The 23,012-nt window shown below is 38.6% G+C and overlaps 1 protein-coding gene across 5 annotated transcripts in view; it reads left to right on the top strand.

The window, feature by feature from the left end:
- The window catches only part of C5 (complement C5), a 63,965-nt gene that overhangs the window by 22,405 nt on the left and 18,548 nt on the right, over positions 1–23,012 (top strand). For all 5 annotated transcript variants that reach the window (XM_077835611.1, XM_077835607.1, XM_077835608.1 and 2 more), the window contains 18 exons: positions 1,219–1,368; positions 2,336–2,465; positions 3,341–3,406; positions 4,142–4,342; positions 4,580–4,670; positions 6,101–6,177; positions 10,450–10,589; positions 11,927–12,148; positions 12,947–13,007; positions 13,573–13,662; positions 14,008–14,220; positions 14,688–14,763; positions 16,686–16,845; positions 17,434–17,529; positions 17,942–18,113; positions 20,312–20,517; positions 21,365–21,517; positions 21,965–22,027. In XM_077835611.1, the coding sequence (XP_077691737.1) occupies positions 1,219–1,368; positions 2,336–2,465; positions 3,341–3,406; positions 4,142–4,342; positions 4,580–4,670; positions 6,101–6,177; positions 10,450–10,589; positions 11,927–12,148; positions 12,947–13,007; positions 13,573–13,662; positions 14,008–14,220; positions 14,688–14,763; positions 16,686–16,845; positions 17,434–17,529; positions 17,942–18,113; positions 20,312–20,517; positions 21,365–21,517; positions 21,965–22,027 (2,367 nt within the window). The remainder of the gene's footprint in view (positions 1–1,218; positions 1,369–2,335; positions 2,466–3,340; positions 3,407–4,141; positions 4,343–4,579; positions 4,671–6,100; positions 6,178–10,449; positions 10,590–11,926; positions 12,149–12,946; positions 13,008–13,572; positions 13,663–14,007; positions 14,221–14,687; positions 14,764–16,685; positions 16,846–17,433; positions 17,530–17,941; positions 18,114–20,311; positions 20,518–21,364; positions 21,518–21,964; positions 22,028–23,012) is intronic.

The following is a 23,012-nucleotide window of genomic DNA, read 5'->3' as shown; positions in this document are numbered from 1 at the left end:
ATGTTTTCCCCAAATGTTAATGTCAGCCTTCAAATCTCTTAATTATTTTTTAAGTAACTGTGACTGGAGTCCCAGGAGAGCTGCACTGAAGTTACTCAATTCAGGCAAACTGCAAAGAATGGGGCAGACAATCTCCAAAGCTAGTTAATATTCCTATTCTTAGATTTACCAAACCAGCACAAAACAGCTTCTATAATACCTTACTGGTTACCCAGAAGCCAACTGCACAGATCCCTTAAAGTAACCCTTAAAGTCTTAGACCTCCACCCAGACACCCAAGTCAAATATGATGAGGATTACTGAAAATCTAATTCATCATATACATTCTACCAGTCCCAAAGGATCAGACACATTACCTCCCAGGTTAATGAATATTCCAGATCTTACCGAAATACATGCTTAGAGCCAATCCTTATTAACTAAACTAAAATTTATTAAAAAAGAAAAGAGAGAGAGTATTGGTTAAAAGAGCAGTATGCGTACAGACATTAGTACAGTTCTGAGATCAGATTCATAGTAGAGATGGTGAGCTTTGTAGTTGCAAAGAGTTCTTTCAGAATTAGTCCATAGATTATAGTCTAGTGTTTATATTCAGGGTGATCCAGATGGGACTGGAGATCTCAGTGTTATGACTCAAGCTCCCCCTGCATGAAGCATCAAGCAGATCTAAGATAAAAATGATCAGGACCCAAGAGACCTTTATACAGTTCCAGGCCTTCTCTTGACAACTCGGAGTCCTTAAGTGAACAATAGGCAATCGTGGAAACTTTGAAGTAGACCTATTTCCTAAGCGTCACTAGTAATTAGCTACAGGGATTTATATAAGGCAATTGCCTGTTTTCCACCATTTGCAGGTGATTTGCTAGACATTTCAAAGAAATGAATACAGTGATATTACTATATTTATAGTTCATTTAAATGTTAAGTTTTCCTTTTGATCTCTGAATTAACAGAATACAGCATAGACAGGGACTGTTTGGTTACATTGTTAACCTCTAACATGATATAAGTACACACATACAATTAGTCTCACCTCTAATTTCTAACAATACAGGTTTGCATTTCAAAGTTCTAGCCTATCTGACATGGAATGGCCCTAATTACCTTTTACTTACTTAACGCTTGTCTAAAGGTTGAATTTGGGTCATTTATCCTGCAGGATGTTTAACCCTTTCTTGCCATGCGTCACAGTAACCCATATTTGTTTTCCTTTTATAGGTTCAGTTATTATCAAACGAACGCTCTCATAAGCCGCGCAAGGTTATATCAATTAACATGAAAACCCAGTTCAGTTCTTTTGTTGCTTTGTCATCTATCGATAAGGCAATATATGGAATCACAGGAACAAGAAAGAAGTCTATGGAAAGAGTTAAGTAATAGTCACAAAATATAGTGATAGTTTAAAAGTTTGTGTTATGTTGCATGCATTCAGAAGGCTTGGTGATGGGATTTAGAGCCTTTCACCTCTAGGTTACTAGTTCAAATTCAGCTGAGGTCAGTAGTAATCAAAAATAGTTGCCTTTCAATTATTGTTTGCCCTATGGAAATGAGTTGTGGGGCTTAGCCCAGTTCTCATCATCAAAAAATCCACAGTGATTGGCTCTGTTTTTGGAGAGCTCCATGATTGAATAGGCATAGAGACTGAACTCCCCTCCTCAGTCCTAGTAGTGATTTCTGCAGGTCCGGTTTTTAAGCCACACTGGTAGAGTAGTAAGGTGGGAGCTCATATTGCTGTCGCATATAATGTTCTTGTTCAGTAGATAACCTAGGATTTCTGTTTTCACAGATTTATGTAGAATTCACTTCACCAGCAGCTGAAAGAATGCCACCTCAGGGGTGAAAGGTAGCAGCTGTTTAACATTTTACAACAGCACTACACAACAGTTTAGTACAAGAAGAGAAAAATAACAATGTGTTTTTGTGAGACAAGGTGGGTGAGGTAATATCTTTTACAGGACCAAATTCTGTTGGTGAGAGAGACAAGCTTACACAGAGCTCATCTTCAGATCTGGCAATTTTCCTCAGAGTGTCACAGCTAAATACAAGGTGAGTAAGATTCCCAGACTTGAAGAAGAGCTCTGTGTAAGCTTGAAAGCTTTTCTCTCTCTCCAACAGAAGTCAGTCCAATAAAAGATATTACCTCACCCACCTTGTCTCTCTAATATCCTGAGACTGACATGGCTATAACAACACTGAATACAATGTATTTCTGTGTCAGTCTTATATCATTTTACTGGCTAAATGACTTGTTAATCCGTACAGGTCCATAATGCTCCCTTCAGTCATATAATATATTTCACATTGAAATTAGCTCCTCGCTTACTTTTTTCAACAGGTAATGTTAGATTTGGAAAAGAGTGATCTTGGATGTGGTGCTGGAGGAGGGCAGAACAATGTTGATGTATTCCGATTAGCTGGGCTTACATTTCTAACCAATGCTAATGCAGATGACTCTAAAGTAGCAGGTACTTATCCTTTACACATGAAAGTTCAAATCTGTTTTTCTACAAGTAGCATAGCTCACAATTATTATGTTGGAGCTTAATTATACAGTGAGGAAGAATAATGTTGGAATCATTGTCTCATAAATACAAATGCAGTAAGGATTGTAATTATGGTAAAAAAACCACATACCTTAGATTCTAGGGCCTAGAGTGCCTCATTGCAATTAGAAAAAGCAGTGGACAAAGCAGGCGGCTGCCAAACGATTTTATAAGGGAGCATTGCACAACTTTAAACAAGCATGTTCCCTAATTGATCAGCAACTTAACAACAAAACAGCGTTAACCGGAGCGACTTTAAGTGAGGAGTTACTGTATGTTGAACAGGACTGGTCCCAGTTCAGACCCATGAGGGACACCGCTATTTACCTCTCTCCATTCTGAAAACTGACCATTTATTCCTACCCTTTGTTTTCTATCTTTTAACCAGTTACTGACCATGAGAGGACCTTCCCTCTTGCACCATGACTGCTTACTTTGTTTAAGAGCCTTTGGTGAGGGACCTTGTCAAAGGCTTTCTGTGTGTCTGACAATTTTGTTCTTTACTGTAGTTTCAACCAGTTTGCCCAGTACCAAAGTTAGGCTTAATGGCCTGTAATTGCCGGGATTGTTTCTGGAGCCTTTTTTAAAAAATTGGCATCACATTAGCTATCCTCCAGTCATCTGGTATAGAAGCTGATTTAAATGATAGGTTAAATACCACGGTTAGTAGTTCTGCAAAACAAAGCTTGCCAAATTCACGGATCAGTCCTATAGTATATTTTCACTGGTTTATTTTAATGCTGGAATGAGTTAGTGGAAAAAAATATTATAACATGTTCTTGGGGTTTTTTTAACAGACGAAAGTTGTAAAGCAATTGTAAGACCAAGAAGATCCAGCTTTGAAGAGGAAATACAAAACAGAGGTGCTCCAAAAGTTTTGCTTGAATATATGAAAAAAAGAGGCTGTACATTAGAAATCAGGAATATGAAGGTTTAAATTTTGAGTGTGCACAGGAAGAGCTAGATTGCAATGTCATTGTTCAGATTTGTCAGAGGACCCATATCAGAAAAGCTCTTAAACACATGCTTCACTTGAAGTCAGTGGGACTTAAGCGCATTCTTAAAATTTAAGCAATTACTTAAGTTTCTTGCTGAATCATGGCCACAATACAAATTAACAACATGACAGTCTGTCCCAATCTTGACCTACTCGTGGGGTGGAAGAGTGCTTTTGTCCTTTTGCCCTTTAAATTTTTGGCCTCTGTGCTCACAAGGTCTGCCAGTTGTGCTGGTGGCATTTCTAATATGGATACGATCCATTAAGGATTGGACTGAGACCACCAATTCATGCAACATAGGCGAGAAAAACATAGTTATGGTTTTTGTGGCTGACTTTTTCCTTTGAAATGTCATTTCCATCCTTTTTCCTTATTTGTTTTAAAATTTTGATTCACAATAATATGGAGAGGTCACTTTGAACACTGGGATTTTTAAAAAGACAAATTTAATTTCTTTCTGAAAGCTACACCTTTATCATGGTTGTACATGATTACCTGAATGATTGAAAATTTACTTCATTATGACCAGTTACAGCCATTTGTTTAAAAGTATTTTATCTCAAGGAAGGGATTATGTAAGATATTTTATTATTATTTCAGCATCCAGATATTTGCATCCAGAGATTCGAAAGTGCTGTATGGGTGGAGTAAAAGAATCTCCTCTCAAAGAGACTTGCGGTCAGAGAGTTGAGCGTATTAAGAGTCATCCTAGGTGCATAAAAGCATTCAAGGATTGCTGTGAATTTGCAACAAAACTACGGGAGAGTGGGACCTACAAAGTTTTAATATTGGCAAGAATGCGTAAGTTTCAAACTGTCTGTGAATGTATACATACATTTATGAGGGTGTATATAGTTGTTTTAGGATAATGACAGCTTTCTTGTAAGAACATTAAAATCCATTTTTTTATTTTAACAAGAAAAACAGAAGGAAAGATTCTAGGCTGTATGATCAAGAAGTCAAAAACAGTGATTTTTGAGGTTGTGAGTGGAAAGCCTTAGGAATCTCTGAATTGCTTTATTTGTTTGTTCTTTTTAGATTTTAAGGCTCTACTGGAATTGGACAAGGCAGAGATTCGTAGCTACTTCCCTGAAAGCTGGTTATGGGAAGTCCACCAAGTTCCTCCAGGGTACTATAATCTGAACCATTTAATGTCATCTGACTTGCAATAGCTCAGTTGTTGCATAGAATCTGAGGTGCCCCATTTTCTGAACTAGGATATCCATCTCTTATTGAAAGCCTCTCTCAATACAGAGAAAGAAACCCTAATTCACTCCCTTACTGTTGACTGAGGGAAGTGATCATGCTGCCTACCTTGTGGAAGGTGTAACTGAAGCATGGGTAAGGCATACCCATGCTAGCTAGATTAAAATTAGTACAGGTATGCCTTTCCGTGCTACAATTACACTTTCACTTGCAGTGTTGACATACCCTCAGTGGAGAGGGTTCATATTGACTCACAAGGGGGCAAATACCGTTACTATGAATTTGCAGGATTTTTAGACTGACCATATTTTTTAAAAAGAAAAGGAGTACTTGTGGCACCTTAGAGACTAACCAATTTATTTTAGCATGAGCTTTCGTGAGCTACAGCTCACTTCATCAGATACAACTGATCTGATGAAGTGAGCTGTAGCTCACGAAAGCTCATGCTAAAATAAATTGGTTAGTCTCTAAGGTGCCACAAGTACTCCTTTTCTTTTTGCGAATACAGACTAACACGGCTGTTACTCTGAAACCTGTCATATTTTTTAAAGAGGTTATTTTTAGTTTTCCTGCCCTCCTCCCATGATATGAATTCTTATATCGTTTCTTAGAATTGTATATTTATTCCATTTTTAAAAATATTGTTAAGAGAACATTAAAGCACTCCAAAGTTAGGAAATGCCATAGTTAAGATAGTCTGTGCAACTTAAATTCTATCCTCTTGTGCATATGCATTATGATACTGCCCTTAACTATAAGAACTGTAGGCTGGTGGCCTGTCTCCTCACTCCAGGAATATGAACACAAAGCTACTCCCTGGACCAAAGTAGGCTGCTGGATCCCAGAGTCCTTTCCCTGTACGTCTCTCCATTCAGTGCCAGCTAGTGACATCACCCTCCTTTCCACAGTTCCTCTCCCCAACTGAGCCACTTGCTGGCTCTGATATTCACTTGATCAGTCTCAGTTGGAAGGTAGATGATCAATCACTGGTGAGGCTGGGCCCGACTCCCCTTGACATTTTTTCCATTATGTCTCTGTACAGGAAACTGACCACCTATTCCCAGAGTGTCAGGCCCCAGCTCTCTTTTTGTTCATATTAGTTCAAAAAACTCTCTGATTTCTGCAAGGCCAACCAATACCAAGCCTAATCAGACAAAAATGTGTTCTGTGTTCTAAGTCAACAGCTCTAGGTCTCCTGTACAGCTTATCTGAACCTTTGACCCTCCAAACTCCTCTGGGCAGAGGCTGTCTTTACCTGCATGTTGTATAGTGCTGAGCCAAATGTTGGTATTAACAAAGTAATAATAATAATTTATAAAATTGACTAATTCTCAAAAACCATTTGTAATGTAGATCAAAGACCCTTTCAGTGACTCTGCCTGATTCTCTGACTACATGGGAAATACAAGGTGTTGGCATTTCAGATAAAGGTAAGCATTGCGACCTCAGTACGGGTAACCAAAATAATTAATGAGCTTTTGGATTTAGTTTTCTTTTCCAAGACATTTTCCTTTCATAAGAATGGCCATACTGGGTCAGACCAAAGGTCCATCTAGCGCAGTATCCTGTGTTCCAACAGTGGCCAATGCCAGTGCCCCAGAGGGAATGAACAGAACAGGTAATCATCAAGTGGTCCATCCCCTGTCACCCATTCCTAGCTTCTGGCAAACAGAGGCTAGGGACACTATTCCTGTCCATCCTGGCTAAAAGCCATTGATGGACCTATCCTCCATGAACTTATCTAGTTCTTTTTTGAACCCTGTTATAGTCTTGGCCTTCACAACATCCTCTGCAAATTTTGCCACCTCACTCTTTACCCCTTTTTCCAGATCATTTATGAATATGTTGAACAGGACTGGTTCCAGTACAGACCCCTGGGGGACACCACTATTTACCTCTCTCCATTCTGAAAACTGACCTATTCCTACCCTTTGTTTCCTATCTTTTAACCAGTTACCAGTCCTTGAGAGGCTCATCCCATGACAGCTTACTTTGCTTCAGAGCCTTTGGTGAGGGACCCTGTCAAATGCTTTCTGAAAATCTAAGTACACTATATCCACTGGTTCCTCCCTGTCCACATGCTTGTTGACCCCCTCAAAGAATTCTAGTAGATTGGTGAGGCATGATTTCCCTTTACAAAAACCATGTTGACTCTTCCAAAACAAATTATATTCATCTATGTGTTTGACAATTTTGTTCTTTACTATAGTTTCAACCAGTTTGACCGGTACTGAAGTCAGTCTTACCAGCCTGTAATTGTCCGGATCACCTCTGGAACCATTTTTAAAAATTGGCGTCACATTAGCTTCCTCCAGTCATCTGGAACCGAAGCTGATTTAAATGATAGGTTACAAACTACAGTTAGTAGTTCTGCAATTTCACATTTGAATTCCTTCAGAACTCTTGGGTGAATACCATCTGGACCTGGTGGTTTATTACTGTTTAATTTATCAATTTGTTCCAAAATCGCCTCTAATGACACTTCAATCTGGGACAGTTTCTCAGACTTGTCACCTAAAAAGAATGGGTCAAGTTTGGGAATCTCCCTCACATCCTCATGCGTGAAGACTGATGCAAAGAATTCATTTAGTTTCTCTGCAATGGCCTTATCGTGCTTGAGTGCTCCTTTAGCACCTCCCTTGTCCAGTGGCCCCACAGGTTGTCTTGCCGGCTTCCTGCTTCTGATGTGCTTAAAATTTTTTTTTTGCTATTACTTTGGGAGTCTTTGGCTAGCTGTTCTTCAAATTCCATTTTGGCCTTCCTAATTATATTTTTACATTTCATTTGGCAGAGTTTATGTTCCCTTCTATTTTCCTCACTAGGATTTAACTTCCACTTTTAAAAGGATGCCTTTTTGCTTCTCACTGCTTCTTTTACTTTGTTGTTTAGCCACGGTGGCACTTTTTTGGTTCTCTTACTATGTTTTTTAATTTGGGGTATACATTTTTAGGTTGAGCCTCTGTTATGGTGTCTTTAAAATGTTTCCATGCAGCTTGCGGGGATTTCACTTTTGTCCCTGTACCTTTTTAATTTATGTTTAACTAACCTCCTCATTTTTGTGTAGTTTCCCTTTCTGCTACGGTGTTGGGCTGCTGTGGTGTTTTCCCCACCACAGGAATGTTAAATTTAATTATATTATGGTCACTATTACCAAGCGATCCAGCTATATTCATCTCTTGGACCAGATCCTGTGCTCCACTTAGGACTAAATCAAGAATTGCCTCTCCTCTGAGGGGGTTCTGGGACTAGCTGCTCCAAGAAGCAGTCATTTAAGGTGTCAAAAAACTTTATCTCTGCATTCCGTCCTGAGGTGACATGTATCCAGTCAATATGGGGATGGGGGATTTCAACTTTTATTATTGAGTTTTTTATTTTAATAGCCTCTCTAATCTCTCTGAGTATTTCACAGTCACTATCACTATCCTGGTCAGGTAGTCAGTAATATATTCCTACTGCTTTATTCTTATTATTAGAATATGGAATTACTATCCATAGAGATTCTATGGTACAGTTTGGTTCATTTAAGATTTTTACTTTATTTGATTCTGTGCTTTCTTTCACATATAATGCCACTCTCCGACCAGCACAACCTGTTCTGTCCTTCCAATATATTTTGTACCCTGATATTACTGTGTCCCATTGATTATCCTCATTCCACCAAGTTTCTGTGATACCTATTATATCAATATCCTCATTTATTACAAGGTACCTCACCTATCTTATTATTTAGACTCCTAGCATTGGTATATAAGCACTTTAAAAACTTTTCACTTTTTAGCTGTCTGCCATTACATGATGCAATTGAATGGGACTTTTTTCATTTGGCTCTTTCTCATCAGATCCTACCCATATTTTATCATCTTCCATCCTCTCGTCCTTACTAGGTCACAGAGAATCTCCATCAATAGATCCTCCACTAATGGATGTCGCTGTCCGAACCATGTGCTCTTCCACACCTATCGGCTTTCCCCCAGTCCTTAGTTTAAAAACTGCTCCATGACCTTTTTAATATTAAGTGTCAGCAATCTGGTTCCATTTTGGTTTAGGTCAAGCTCATCCTTCCTGTATAGGCTCCCCCTTTCCCAAAAGTTTTCCCGGTTCCTAATAAATCTAAATCTCTCCTTCCTACACCATCGTCTCATCCATGCATTGAGACCCTGCAGTTCTGGCTGTCTAACTGGCCCTGTGTATGGAACTGGAAGTATTTCAGAGAATGCGACCATGGAGGTCCTGGACTTCAGTCTCTTACCTAGCAGCCTAAATTTGGCCTCCAGGACCTCTCTCCTATCCTTCCCTATGTCACTGGTACCTACATGTACCACGACCACTGGCTCCTCCCCAGTACTACACATAAGTCTATATAGATCAGTGGTTCTCAAACTTTTGTCCTGGTGACCCCTTTCAAATAGCAAGCCTCTGAGTGCGACCCCCATTTTATAAATTAAAAACACCTTTTTATATATTTAACACCATTATAAATGCTGGATGCAAAGCGGGGCTTGGGGTGGAGGCTGACAGCTCGTGACCCCCCCCATGTAATAACCTCACGACCCCCTGAGGGGTCCCGACCCCCAGTTTGAGAACCCCTGATCTAGATGTCTCAAGAGATCCAAGATTCTCTTTTCCTTCCCTACTAATATATATTTTAGCTGAACATTCCCCCTTGATCATCAGTATCATGGGAAAACTGGTCCTAGAGGCTTGGAATGCTGAAAGTATCCTGGCCTATCTGATATATAGTCTTCATGTTTGCTGGCCAGATATCTCTTGGAACGCCAGAAACAGAAACTAATACTATGTATTATTTGCAAGAGAGTGCTATTCTTTAGCCCTGTTGGTTCATGAAATATTATGCATTAAAATCATCATATTTTGGTTACCTTCTTTTGTGTTTACTCTTTGTTTAATTCTGGCTTGATTTGACCACTATCTGTAAAACTGTAAGCACCAGAACCAATTTTATACACCATTTGAAAACTTCTAATCCTATTTGTCAAATAGAATAAATCATCAACCTTTGATGCTATGAATCTGTGAGAATCTTTTATGCAAAAGTGTTGTGGAAATTATTTTTGGGTGGCCAGAAAGAAAGACTGTAATCAGAATAATCTGATTTGAAATCATGTCATCTAGTATACTGTTTTTTTTCAATATGCTTGTTGTTTGAATATTTGTTATGTACTTCTCAGAAGTTAAATTTTTTAAAAAAATGTTAATACTTCTGCTTTGGCTGCAGTTCTGTTTTACAGTTGTCTTATAGGAGGCTACAGAGAAAAAGAAAATCCTGCAATAAGATCTTGAGAGGAAGTGACTTAATTGCTTGAAGAGAGGGGGGAGCAGAGAGTTTGTGTTAGATGGGGTAGTACAGCTGAAAGAGAAAATCTTAGCACTAGGAAGGAGAGAACTGAGAAGAGGTCAGAGTAGGAGGACTGGAGTGAGCACAAGGAATTAGGCAGAAAGAGAACAACTCTTTGAAAGAAAATAACAACTCAGAAAGAGAAAGTGGAGCGAGTCCTTGATGATTTCAGAAAACCCAAGATGATGATTTCAAAGTAGATTTTGTAATTTGATAGGAAACCAGAAAGGTGACAAGGGTGTGAGGAGTGATATGGACCTGCTTCTTGGAATGAGAGACTAGTCTGCATAAAATGTGTGCTTCTGTTTATATCATATTGGGCTATTATGTTTTTAATTCTTCCTAGGCATATGTGTTGCTGATGCACTCCAAGTGCAGGTTTTAAAAGATATTTTTGTGAGCATGAATATACCTTATTCTGTTGTGCGTGGAGAACAAATTGAGTTAAAAGGATCTGTTTACAACTACAGAAATTCCAGAACAATGGTAATTTGTGGATTTTCTGAATTTTATATAAGTAGTATTATGATGAACTGACAAAGGATTTGTTTCTGCAAGTATACAGTCAGTATGCATGAGTCAGGATTCTCCAATTGTTAAAAAATGCAGCATTGTACTTCATAATTTAATTTATTTGCTTCCTGTAGCGCCCATCACATTCTATTTGGGCACAGTTCAAAAGTTGTATTAAAAAATCAACTGCCCCCAGGCAGAACCAACAGCTATGTTTGTAGAATATCCTGGTGTGTGGCCTAGCCAGTTCTCAATGGTAGGTGGTGGAAAAGGGAAGCCAAAATGGCATAAGTGGAACTGACACATGAAATGACTTTCACTTAATTCTGAAGCCAGCTCCCAATGTACTCTAGTGAACAGAATCATGGACGGAGTTTCTACATATTAGCTTCCTGAACTGAGAGGGCAGCGCTCTTGATCAAATGTGGAAAAAACTTTCGGACTCAAGAATAAACAATTTTGTACATCAAGAAATGCACTAATCTTTACATCTTTCTGCTTCACTCCCTTTTCTAGTCCTTCCCTCCTGCTGGTCAGGCACAGACTACATGTTTGAGCGCCCACAGTGTTAGCTTTGGTAGAAAGAACCTTGGACAGGACAGGGAAGAAAGGGTCAGTTCAGCAGAAGCAGCATTCAGCAACATATGAAGTTTTCTTTCTGTAGCATCCACCTTCTCGCATGTAAAAGTACAGTGCACAAAATATTTTTTTTAAAGATGGCTGCTATACTAATAGGATGTCCCAGTTATCACCCTCACCTCCTTGCTTGGATGTTGTATCCCTTTTCCTTTCTCTTTGTCTGTCTGTATTTTTAAACTGTATGCTCTTTCGGGCATAGAGACTGCATCTTTCTCTGTGTTTTGAAATTACATAGCAACTTTTGTGTTCTATCCTAATATAAATATTAAAAAATAAATAATATAACGCTTCTGCTCAAAATTTGAGTTTGAAATTTCAAGTGGAGGGTGGTTTTCTTGGTTACAAATTTTTGAAAGCAAATAAATAATGTTGCCTGGAGGTTTAATAGAAAAGCAAAATTTTAGGGATGAAAAATACCCTGAAACAGAACAGTGAAATTTTACAGATAAATGTTGCAAAGAAAAGTTATATGCAACTGTATATATGATGCCTAGCGCTATGGCTCTCTGATCCTTGGTTAGGGCCTCTGTGCGCTACTATAATGCAAATAACAACAATAATAATAAAGTTAATCACTTTTACACATTGCTAACAATAGTAAAATTGTTTAGCGTTATCTAACTCAGTGTAAAATTTATTTTAATCTTTTAAAATCTTCTCCGATGTTTCAGTTCTGTGTTAAAGCAACAGTTGGAGATGGAATCTGTTTGTTCGAAGGCTCTGCAAGTGCTCAGCAAAGGTTACAGAGTTGTCAATTTCAGAACCTAGATGGTTATTCTGTCACATCAGTTACATTCAGAATACTCCCTCTGGAACTAGGTCTTCATACAATCAACTTTACATTGTTGGCTGAACAGAACAGTGAAGTTTTAGTGAAAACATTGCGTGTGGTGGTAAGACCAAAACCTTCCTTAGAACTCTTTTTGAATAGATTCAGTCATAATAAATGGATGGTATTTTATAAATATATGAAATCAGAATATGAACATGACTGCATTTGATTTATGAAATCCAGGGATCATATGTAATTTACTTGTGTTTAAAAAGTGCTTATCAGTCTTTTGGGTGCTGTAAAATAACAAATAATACACCTGCAAATAGTCTTGTCATTCTGTTTAACAGATCTACCAGTTGCAGCAGTTGTTAATCTCCATTCTGATGTGTATATAAAAGGCATAAAACATTTGCCTGATCCTGCAGTCCTTTCTCATATAAAATGCTCATTGACTTCATTGAGAGTTATGCCATGATGCAACTTCAGGATTGGGCCCTTATGTATTTACTTTTTTAAATGTATGGATTACAATGGTTGACAACTAGTAGGCAAATAGGTGTAAATATGATGTATGTAGCTTGTAACTTAAAATAAGCAAATAGAGTATAGAATATTGATGATGTGGTTTGCATCAGTTTTTCAAATACTTAAATACATTTATTGTAAAGATATATTTATTATAGTTTTATAATTCCCATAAACTTTATTTACATCTGTTGCTAATTTTGGTTGAAGATTTTGTTTTGAAAAGAAATGGCAGGCAGCAGCAGCAGCAGCAAACCTTTAAACTGAGAATTAGACAAAGATTATGTGGGTCTGATTGTTTGATATTTTAAAATTATTGCTTTAGTCAGTGTGTTAAATTAAACAAAGTACTTTGATGTACTGCTTAGTTTTGGCCTCTTCTTGATTGCAGCCAGAAGGTATTAAGAGAGAACTTCATGCAGGCTTTTCTCTGGATCCACAAGGTGTTAATGGTATGGAAAGTGATTTTGTTCTTTTACTCTGCAATCTCAGACAAACATCAAAATCAATTCTTCTTCATGGCACAATGCTCACATATCTCTATTGTGAAATTGCATGCCCTAGCACACAGTAATGGAGTCCCTTTCAAAGTAGCTAGCCATTTTTTCTAGATTTTGATTAATTGGAATGATTAGGAACTCATATCTTATATGGCATGCAGACTTTGAGATTTTTCTAAATTTAGTTGTTCAGGAAAACCGACTACCAACTGCTGTTTTCCCTAGAATAGAAAATAATCCAGTTTAATCAGAGATGAATCTATCCCCCAGAGTTCTGATCAAGATTAGAACTTTTCTAAAGATCCAAGTATTAGTTTAATTTATTATGGAATTAGGGTCTGGATCTGAACTTTTTCAAAGTTTAGAGTTGTTTGGATCTGGATTTTAGACCCAACTCTAGTTTTCATGATTTTTTGTGTGTGTTTGATAAATTGGCAAACAGCTGTGGCTTCAATCTGACCCAGCAGGTAATGCTATAAATATGTTGAGATATATATGTACTTATTTCCAATTGCAGGTATAATCAGAAGACGACAAGAATTTCGATACAGGACACCATTTGATCTGGTCCCCAAAACGAAAATTGACAGGACTGTGAGTATAAAAGGTAAATGGAATGAAATGTTTGCAGTATTTTATGTTTAGTTTCTAGATACGTGCTTGCTCTCTTTCTTAATTTCCTTTTTTTCTGCTCTACCCACCTGACTATACTCTCAGGTTCTCTCTCTTTCTTTTGAGAAAAGGCTATTTAGACCAGCCTCTTCTTTAGAGGTTATATTGTCTTAAACTCGTATCTTTATTAATAGATTTTTATAGAAAATGATTAGAGTATCTCTAAATGTTATGGGTCGGATTCTACCCTCAGATATTCTTGCACAACTCCCAATTAAGTCAATAAGAGTTATGCCTGTATTTCTGAGGCAGCAATTAACCATGTTGTTTTTCTTCACAGGACAGCTTATGGGTGAAGTAATCTCTGCTGCTCTCAAACGTGAAGGTGTTCAGTTTCTTACTAATTTGCCTAAGGGCAGTGCAGAGGCAGAGCTCATGAGTATTGCTCCAGTATTTTATGTCTTTCACTACCTGGAAAAGTCCGATAACTGGAATTTACTTGGCCCTGAAACCATAACATCAAGAGTTAATATGAGGAGGAAGATGAAAGAAGGTAGAAAAACGTGGTCTTCAATTTCTGGTTTTATTTGAAGGTTCTAAGGACTTGCAGATACTGTTGGATAGGAAAGTTAATGTTTAATATTTGATGAAAATGTAATAAAGCTAATGTATTTTAAAAAAAATATTTTAAACTAAAACTGTGGGGTTAACTATGTTTCACATAATGTTTCTGTAGTGGCTGAACTACAAAATTGCTTGAACTGACACCTATGTTGCAAACCCTATAAAATATGATCTTATCTTATTTGGAAGCAGTAAAGTTTTAGTTGACATGCACAATTAGGGTAATTTAATATTATCTTTTTGAGTTGGAAGTTAACCATTTGCTGCTTTTTTAGAAACAAAACAATTAGAGGCCAGTTATCAAAGAGAGGTTAATTTTTCTTCTAAGTGAAGAAATGTAATTTGAATAGAAATCAGTGCTTCAGAAACACTAAGTCTGCTTTATGTATATCTTAGGTATTGTAAGCGTCCTGTCATTCAGAAACAGAGACTTCTCTTACAGCATGTGGAAAGACGGGACATCCAGCACTTGGTGAGTTAAAATGATCATTCTATTACAGTGGATTTGAAAGGTTGGTTCAGTCCTGTGTTTCCACAGTGACTAATGTTTAAGGGCCACATTTCATATTGCCATTAATGTGTGCACAGTACTCCATCAGTGCCACTGTTAGTTCCACTTATGGATCATGGACATCATTTTTGCCTAAGTATTTACAGGAAGAAGTGACTCTCAGTGACTAATTCTTGATGGTTCAGAGAAGGGTGGAAAATCTCCCACAGTACGCCAAGACTATTGTACAGTATTGTATTTAAGGAAAAATCACCTTCCTGTGCTCTGTAGAGATCAGCTTGCACACTGCAGCATGAGATTTGATTAACTTTATTTTACAATGCTAATTTAAAAATACTGTTGATCATTGCTACAGGGTGCCTCTGTGGCTACCCAGTGTACCTCACTGCCTGGCCAGCTCATGCGGCCTCACAGACACACACACCAGGTTGTTACCTTTTGACCACCAGATGTGTACCGTATATTCTCGTTCATAAGCCAAATATTTTTGGTAAAAAAGTGATGCATCAAAGAGCAGGGGTCAGCTTATAAATGGGTCTACACCAAAATTTGATGATTTTAAACTCTGTGAAATCATTGAATTGAATATCTAATACATTGTCATTTTGTTTACCTGAAGCGTCTGCAGGCATGGAGCCCCTCAGCTCCCTGTGGCCGCAGTTCGCCGTTCCCAGCCAATGGGAGCTGCGGGAAGTGGTGCCACAACTTAATGATTAATTTTCTGGGTGCACCTGGCAGATAAAAGTGTACAGTGTGGGTAATTCCGTGATCATTTTAACATACACCTGGGAGCTTCCATTAGTCCCCTCCTCTTACCATACTGGTCCCCAGCCAATCTGCTGCTGGGACCTTACAATGCTCCTTCCTCAAATGAGGGTTAAGGAGGACTATAAAGGGGAGGGGTTGGCTCCCTGGCGTGCCAGTCCTAGGTGCCCTGAACACTCCCGTTTCCCCTCCTTTAGATCCCTTTATCTGATCACTGTATCCCTTCTCTACAGAGTAACTGCATTGGACCTCCACCCCATATTTACATAATGAGTTGCCGCATTGTAGCTTAACTCCCATTCCATGTTCACCCTAGCTAAGTCCCCCCTGAATCCACTGTGGAGAAGGTGGAAAAAAACCCATACTATGCCTTGGTCAATCTGTTGGTGAGGGGAAAATTCCTTCTCAGGTCCCCAAGAAAGGAACAGCTATTGCAGTGCCTACAGCGGATCCTGACCAAACCTGGTATTTTGCCACTTCCCTGGATGGGAGAATAGGTGCTTCTCCATCAGGTCCCGGTAAAAAGGGTTTCACCTGTATGGTTTGTACTTATATCCATGCTTTGGGAGCGACAGGATGCGGGATGGGTCAGTGTCCCCACACTGACCTGCTCTGCGGCTGCTGCAAAAGTCACTCGTAGCCTCTCCACCCCTTAAAGAGGTGACGTCTTTCCCCAGCAGACCAGACAATCCCCACCCCCTGACTTAATGTGCGGAGCAGTCACCCCCTGAGCTTTCCGTCTGAGCTCCCCCTTGCTTCCTGTTTCTTCCACTTATAGCCTCCTATCGTTAGCCCAGTGATTACAGGTGCTCATAATCCCCCAACAGAAAGTGTTTAATTGCTCCTAGCCTGCAGCCTTTTTCATGCTGTAGCCACATCAGTGACCAGGGTGCTACTAAGAGTGCCCTGTCAAAGTCATACATTTGTCCAGCCATTCTGAAAGGGCTGCAACAAGGTTTAATTGACCCAAGGCAACATACGGTAAACCCAAATCTTAGTAATGCAAGTTTGTGCCTAAATAGGTGCTCTCTGTCTATCTTGGTATTTTAAACTACCCCCAAAAAAATCATCTCACACACTGAACAAAACATCTATATTTTGCTCAATTTCCTTCACAGGTTGACAGCTTTTGCCTTAAGGATTTTTGGACAAGTTAGTCTGTATATTACTCTGGATCAAATTTCTGTTTGTAATTCAGTGTTATGGCTGATTGAAAATTGTCAAATGACAGATGGGTCATTCAAGGAACTTTCAAGTTATCAGCCAGTAAAACTACAGGTATGACAAGTGAACATGTTTTATTTGTGCATATATTAAAGGCTCAAGTTGCTGTAAGGTACTCCATTATTTGATACACAAGCTGTTTTAGGCCCTGATTCAGCAAAGCGTATAAGCGAGTATTTAAATGCTATGCTGAATCAGAGGTTTACAGATAATTTTGCTATAATTCACTGAGTTCTAATACATGTTCACACATCTCTCCTTCTAAAATCACTTTTACAGTAGCGCAGTCTTTCAAACTTCACTATATTTTTCAGGTACAGATACTTGTATGTTACTTCTTAGATGCTGTGAAAGCAACATGTGTATTGTCTTTTTCTAATCACGATATAAAAGTCCTGAAAAAATATTGGCTTGTCATTACTTTTACACGTATTTTTGTTCTAGTCTGTCTGTATTTTTTTAAGTAAATTAACCTCTTCACAAAAGAAGACTTCTTTTCAGTGTAAAAATAAAATTGCTATTGGACTGATACTTGTTACAGAAATTTTTCTTCAATTCCTCGCTTAAGTTGTAAAATATTCTTTTTATCAATTGACCGCATTGTTTCTAACTACCTTTATTTACATATTTGGATTTTTTTAGGGTACTTTGCCTAAAGAAGCCAAAGAAAAAACTTTGTATCTCACAGCTTTTTCTGTTATTGGACTTGCAAAGGCCATTCATTTATGCCCAACACAGGTATGTAATGCTTTCATTTCTCCAATGAGGCCACAGGCAATCATATTCTCGGCTTCTGTGTTCTGCTGTCCTTAGATTTCCTCCGTCTCCTTCCCCCCTAGTCCTGCCCAGAGGCAAGTCAGGATTGATCATAAGGATCTATGATTCTCTCTCAACCCAAACCACCCACAAACCAAAGCTCTTTTCTTTTATCATAAGAGTTACTTCCAGTGTCAAATGTTAATATATACATGTTGATCTAGCCGTTAGTGAACCACAGTGGTGATACAACTTCCAAAATAAGCAAAAGAACAAACCAGATCATTTACCTGGGGATTTGGTTGTAGAAGGTACTGTATAAATACATAATGTCTTGGTAATACAATAGATGATTATCCTTCCAATACATATAACCTCCTGTTCACCTTTTCAGAAAATCCAAGAAGCTAAAAATGCAGGAGAAGGGTATTTGCTGAAAAATGTGCAAGCTGCGGAAAGCACATTTACCTTGGCAATAGCTTCTTATGCTTTAGCTCTCATGGATTCAAACCATCCCGGTGCACGCTCAGCCTTTTCTGCACTGAAGAAGGAAGCTCTTGTAAAAGGTATGACTCAGTAAACTATCACTTCAACCTAAAGAACCTGTTACTGAAGTAGATGGTCTGTAGGTAAGTGAGCAAAGTTTGCAACACAGATGAACTTGACCATAAAGATTCTTTCAGATGAATTGAAATATTTAATAAGTTATAATATATGTTCTTCTTCAAGTGCTTGCTCATGTCGATTCCATTGTAGGTTTGCTCGTGCTCATGTGCGCAGTCGTCTGAGGCTTTTGCCTTAGTGGTATCCACAGGGCCGGCTGTGGCACCCTGTGGAGTGCCGCACTCATGCTGCGGTATATCAGGCATTGCTGGCCCTATGCCCTCTCAGTTCCTTCTTACCACCCATGGTGATCAGTTGGCATGCCTCTGTCCCTGGCTTCACAAGTGGCCAGTGATTTCTCTTCTAACTTCGCCTTGTGCTTCTAGCTGTAAATAGTTAATCATTTCATAGTGGCTGGCCACCACTTCCAGTTTACAGTGCTCCCCTTTGGCCTGTCCTCGGCTCGCAGGGTATTCACGAAATGCGTGGCACCGGTGGTGGCTTACCTGAGACGTCAGGGAATCCAGATCTTCCCATATCTTGATGACTGGCTCATCAAGGGCAGGTCTCTGGAGCAGGTGCAAAGGAGTCTCGATCTGGTATGTTCCACTTGCAGTGACCTGGGCCTGTTAATAAACACAGAAAAGTCCATGTTAACACCAGTCCAACGCATAGAGTTCATTGGAGTCAGAAGGGTACTGACCTTCTACATATATAGAACGAAGCTGTTCTGTAAGTCAATGCAGTTGTTCATTGCTGTGGCAGACAGGATGAAGGGTTGCCCAATGTCTGCCCAGAGAATATCATTGTGGATCACTGCCTGCATCCACTACTGTTATGAGCTGGCAAAGATGTCCCCACTGGTGATTGTGACTGCTCACTCGACTAGGGTGTAGGCGTCCTTGGCAGCCTTCGTCGCTCAGGTACCGATTCAAGAAATTTGTCAGGCCGTGACCTAGTCGTCCTTCCACACATTTGCTTTGCACTATACTCTGATTCAGCAAGCTCAAGATGACGCTGGTTTCGGCAGAGCTGTGCTCCAACCTGCAAGACTCTGAACTCCAAGCCCACCTCTGGGGATACTGCTTTTGAGTCACCTAGAATGGAATTGACATGAGCAAGCACTCGAAGAAGAAAAAACGGTTACCTACCTTTCGTAACTGTTGTTCTTCGAGATGTGTAGCTCATGTCCATTCCATTACCTGCCCTCCTGCCCCTCTGTTGGAGTAGTCAGCAAGAAGGAACTGAGAGGGTGTAGGGCTGGCGGCGCCTGATATACCGCAGCATGAGCGTGGCACTCCAGAGGGCGCCAGAGCCAGCCCTAGGGATACTGCTAAGGCAGAATCTCCGATGATCGATGATCGTGCACATGGGCACGCACATACCGACAATGGAATGGACATGAGCAACATGTCTTAAGAACAACAGTTATGAAAGGTAGGGAACCGTTTTTTTGTTTCTTAAAAAAATTAATATAACCATAGTTTCCATCTCCTTTCAAGAAATTCAATGGGGGTTTTATTGAATAGTGTAAAAGCAGATTGATGACTGTTATAGTGATTTATATGTACATGATATTAGGGCTGCCTTAACAAAGCAATGGGATGCAGAGAGGACCTAGACGAGCAATTCTCTTGCCTTGTGGTCCTCACCAGCATTTTGATTTCAAAATGCACAATTCAGTTCCACTACAAGTTGCTGATCTTAACAATTTTTTTAATATTTAGTTTCTGTTAATATGTACAACATATAAGTATAAAACATGAAAATTAATGGTAATAAAGTTAAAAATCACTTGTTACTGGTTTGTAAATACAGTATCCTATAATACATCAAACTCCTCTATTCCCAAGACCAACAGAACACAAATCTACCACCATCTGTTTCACAACGAAGGTAGCAACAAAGGAATAGCATCTGCTTTTCCTGTTAGAGAATTAAATTGTGTTTTGCACAGGTCAGGTTATATTCAGAGGTTTAAATAGCCTTCGGGCATAAAGAGAGCACAACTCCATCTCTGATAAAAACAGAGGGAGAACTCCTCCTTCTCTCCCTGACTTGGATAAGCAGTACTCCCCCTCCAGCTTGGCTTGTGTGGTGAGAGCTCCCCCTCCTGTTACAATCTACTTTAACCCCTGCTAATATTTTATTACTCTTCCAGGTGACCCTCCTGTTTATCGTTTTTGGAAGGATACTTCCACTAAACTAGATAAATATGTTCCTAATGCTGGCACTGCGCAGATTGTTGAAACCACTGCTTATGCCTTGCTAACCACTCTCTTGAGTGGGGACAAAGTCTATGCTGATCCAGTTGTCAGATGGTTGTCTGAAGAGCAAAGATATGGTGGTGGATTTTATTCCACTCAGGTGTGTTTTTAAATGTTTCTCTCCCGTTTTTCAGATGATGAAATCAGAGAAGCCTTAGTAGGGTTATACATGAGCCAAACTGATGACTTGTGTGTCCTGTTATGTTGGGTGGGAATCAAAGGAAATTAGCAACATGACCTCCAGCTGCAGGAATGTTACTTCCTTAGCAGTACATGCAAATCATTACTCCTATATCTGCAGGCTCACTCTATTGACTTTAGATACAGCCAGATGAAAAAAACTGTGTACCAGGAAAAAACTCATTTTGACCAAAATTTCTACAAAACCAATATATTTTGACACTGAATTTGTCACTGTTTTTCACAAAAAATGAAAAGCCGTATTTACAGATGAAAAACTTTTTGTATTAAAAACAGCAAATTCACTTGTGTTTTTAAAAAAATGATTAGTGGAATTTCATTGTTTTCGCATACGCTTTCTGACAAAAAGTCACCCTTGACCAAATTTGCTAATTCTTGCAAACTTTCTGGTTTTGCAAATAAAAAAGTCTATGAAGTGAAAAGCTATGATATAGCAATTTTTCACAGCAATAGTTGTGCTTATTTACTAGCTTTCTTATTTTTAAAACATCTGTTTCCAGCAGCTGTGCACTTATTTATAAACTTTTAATAAAACAATAAATTACACAAACATGCCCACAAAGTAGTGTTAAATATCCTATCATTTTATTAAGAGTATAATAACACACTATTAAACTGCTTAGCTGGTTAGGGTTACCACTATCTGTCTTCCTAAATAAGTGTCTGAGTAAAGTGTTTAATAATCAGTTTTGTTACAGTTTAGTTTCCATTCCAGTAGTAATTCTTTCTAATTTGATTTTTGACAGGACACAATTAATGCCCTTGAAGCCTTGACTGAATATTCCCTTCTTGTTAAACGTCTTTTGCTGAACATGGATGTCAAGGTGGCTTACAAGAATTATGGAGACCTTCAGCACTATAAACTGACAGAAGAAAATTACATAGGAGGGACTCTGGAAGTGAGTGAATAGTTTTACCTTAGAAAAGTGAAAACAAATCTTATTAATAACTTACAAAAATTCCTTTGAGAAGGAAAGAAATAAAGTCTAGGCAAATTTTAAAAAAAGAAAATGTGTCTATGAAAAATACCATTTGATTAACTGTTGACTTCATCTGCTAAGATTTAATTGATGCAGCAAGTGATTAAAGGTTTCACTGATTCAGGACCACATCCTCGAAACACTTATTTACATGAATAGTCTCATTGAATTCAGTAAGACCACACAAATGTGTAAAGTTGCATGTGTAAACAGTGGGACTGGCCCTTTGCTTGTAATCAGAAATGTAAAAAAGATCATAAGATCCATGTGACTTCTATCTATTTGACTACTAATGGTAGTATCTTAACTGGTACTTTGCAAATATTTATATTTAATGTCAAATCATATTTATGTTTACATCTTTAGGTACCTTTGTACGATGACATATATGTAAGCACTGGGAGCAGCACTGGTTTAGCAACAGTAAATGTAAGTGGTTAAGCAAAAATTTTTAAAGAAACAAAGCCTTTTTTTGGTCTTGTCAATATGGGCAATGAAAGGGATCCCGAGAAGTTTCCTCTGTGTCCCGACTTCTGTTACCTGTTCCCTGGACCAAAGTGGCAGAAGCCATTTTGTATACGTATAGATCTTGTGTAAGAAGGTGCAGCTCCATTTGAAATCATTAGTTACACCTACTTTTACACCAACTCAACTCATTTGTCTTAAGTCATGTGATTCCTAAAGTATATTGTCTAATTCTGGAACATTTTGACAGCAGTAAAATAATTAAATTACCTCAGGTGATTTATTTGTAGTGAGACAAGCGATGGAAATTCTTCCCTCCTCCCCCAACTTATCTGTTCCGTAGTTCTAAATATTTAGGCCAAAATTTTTAACAGGGCTCACTAATTTGGAGTGTGCAATTGGAGACACCAATTTCTAGGTGTTTCAAGTTGGGCACCCAAAAATGGAGAACTCCCAAATTAGTGAACCTTCTTGAAAATCTTTGCCTCAATAACTTTGTAATAGAGAGTGTGCCTTCTCTTATTCTATTTTTCTGTGCTTTGTATTATTGTTTATAAATATATTACAATGCTATTATGACATACTATTTATCCTTTGGCTTCTATACCTCCAGGAATTTTACAAATAAATAATTGATTACCACCTTTCGGAACAGAACAATACGTAATTCACAAAGGCACTTCAGTAAGATGGTTGATATTTGTTATTCTTTTATAATATAAACACAGGACCACAACCTAGTCTCATATGCACAGGCTGAATTAATGTATGTTTCAATTATTCTGTCATCTCTTTATCCCTTTTGCTCTGCAATTTTCAAAGAGGAGTCATTACTGTACACCCATATATTAACTTGCATGTGTGATATATTGCTATATTTATGTATACTACTTCTTCAGTAGTGTCCCTATGGGTGTGCCACTTCAGGACGCATGTGCCCCATGCACCT

The sequence above is a fragment of the Eretmochelys imbricata genome, chromosome 16, assembly GCF_965152235.1.
Source record: "Eretmochelys imbricata isolate rEreImb1 chromosome 16, rEreImb1.hap1, whole genome shotgun sequence".
NCBI classification, from domain to species: domain Eukaryota; kingdom Metazoa; phylum Chordata; order Testudines; family Cheloniidae; genus Eretmochelys; species Eretmochelys imbricata.
This window is presented reverse-complemented; position numbering and strand designations above follow the sequence as displayed.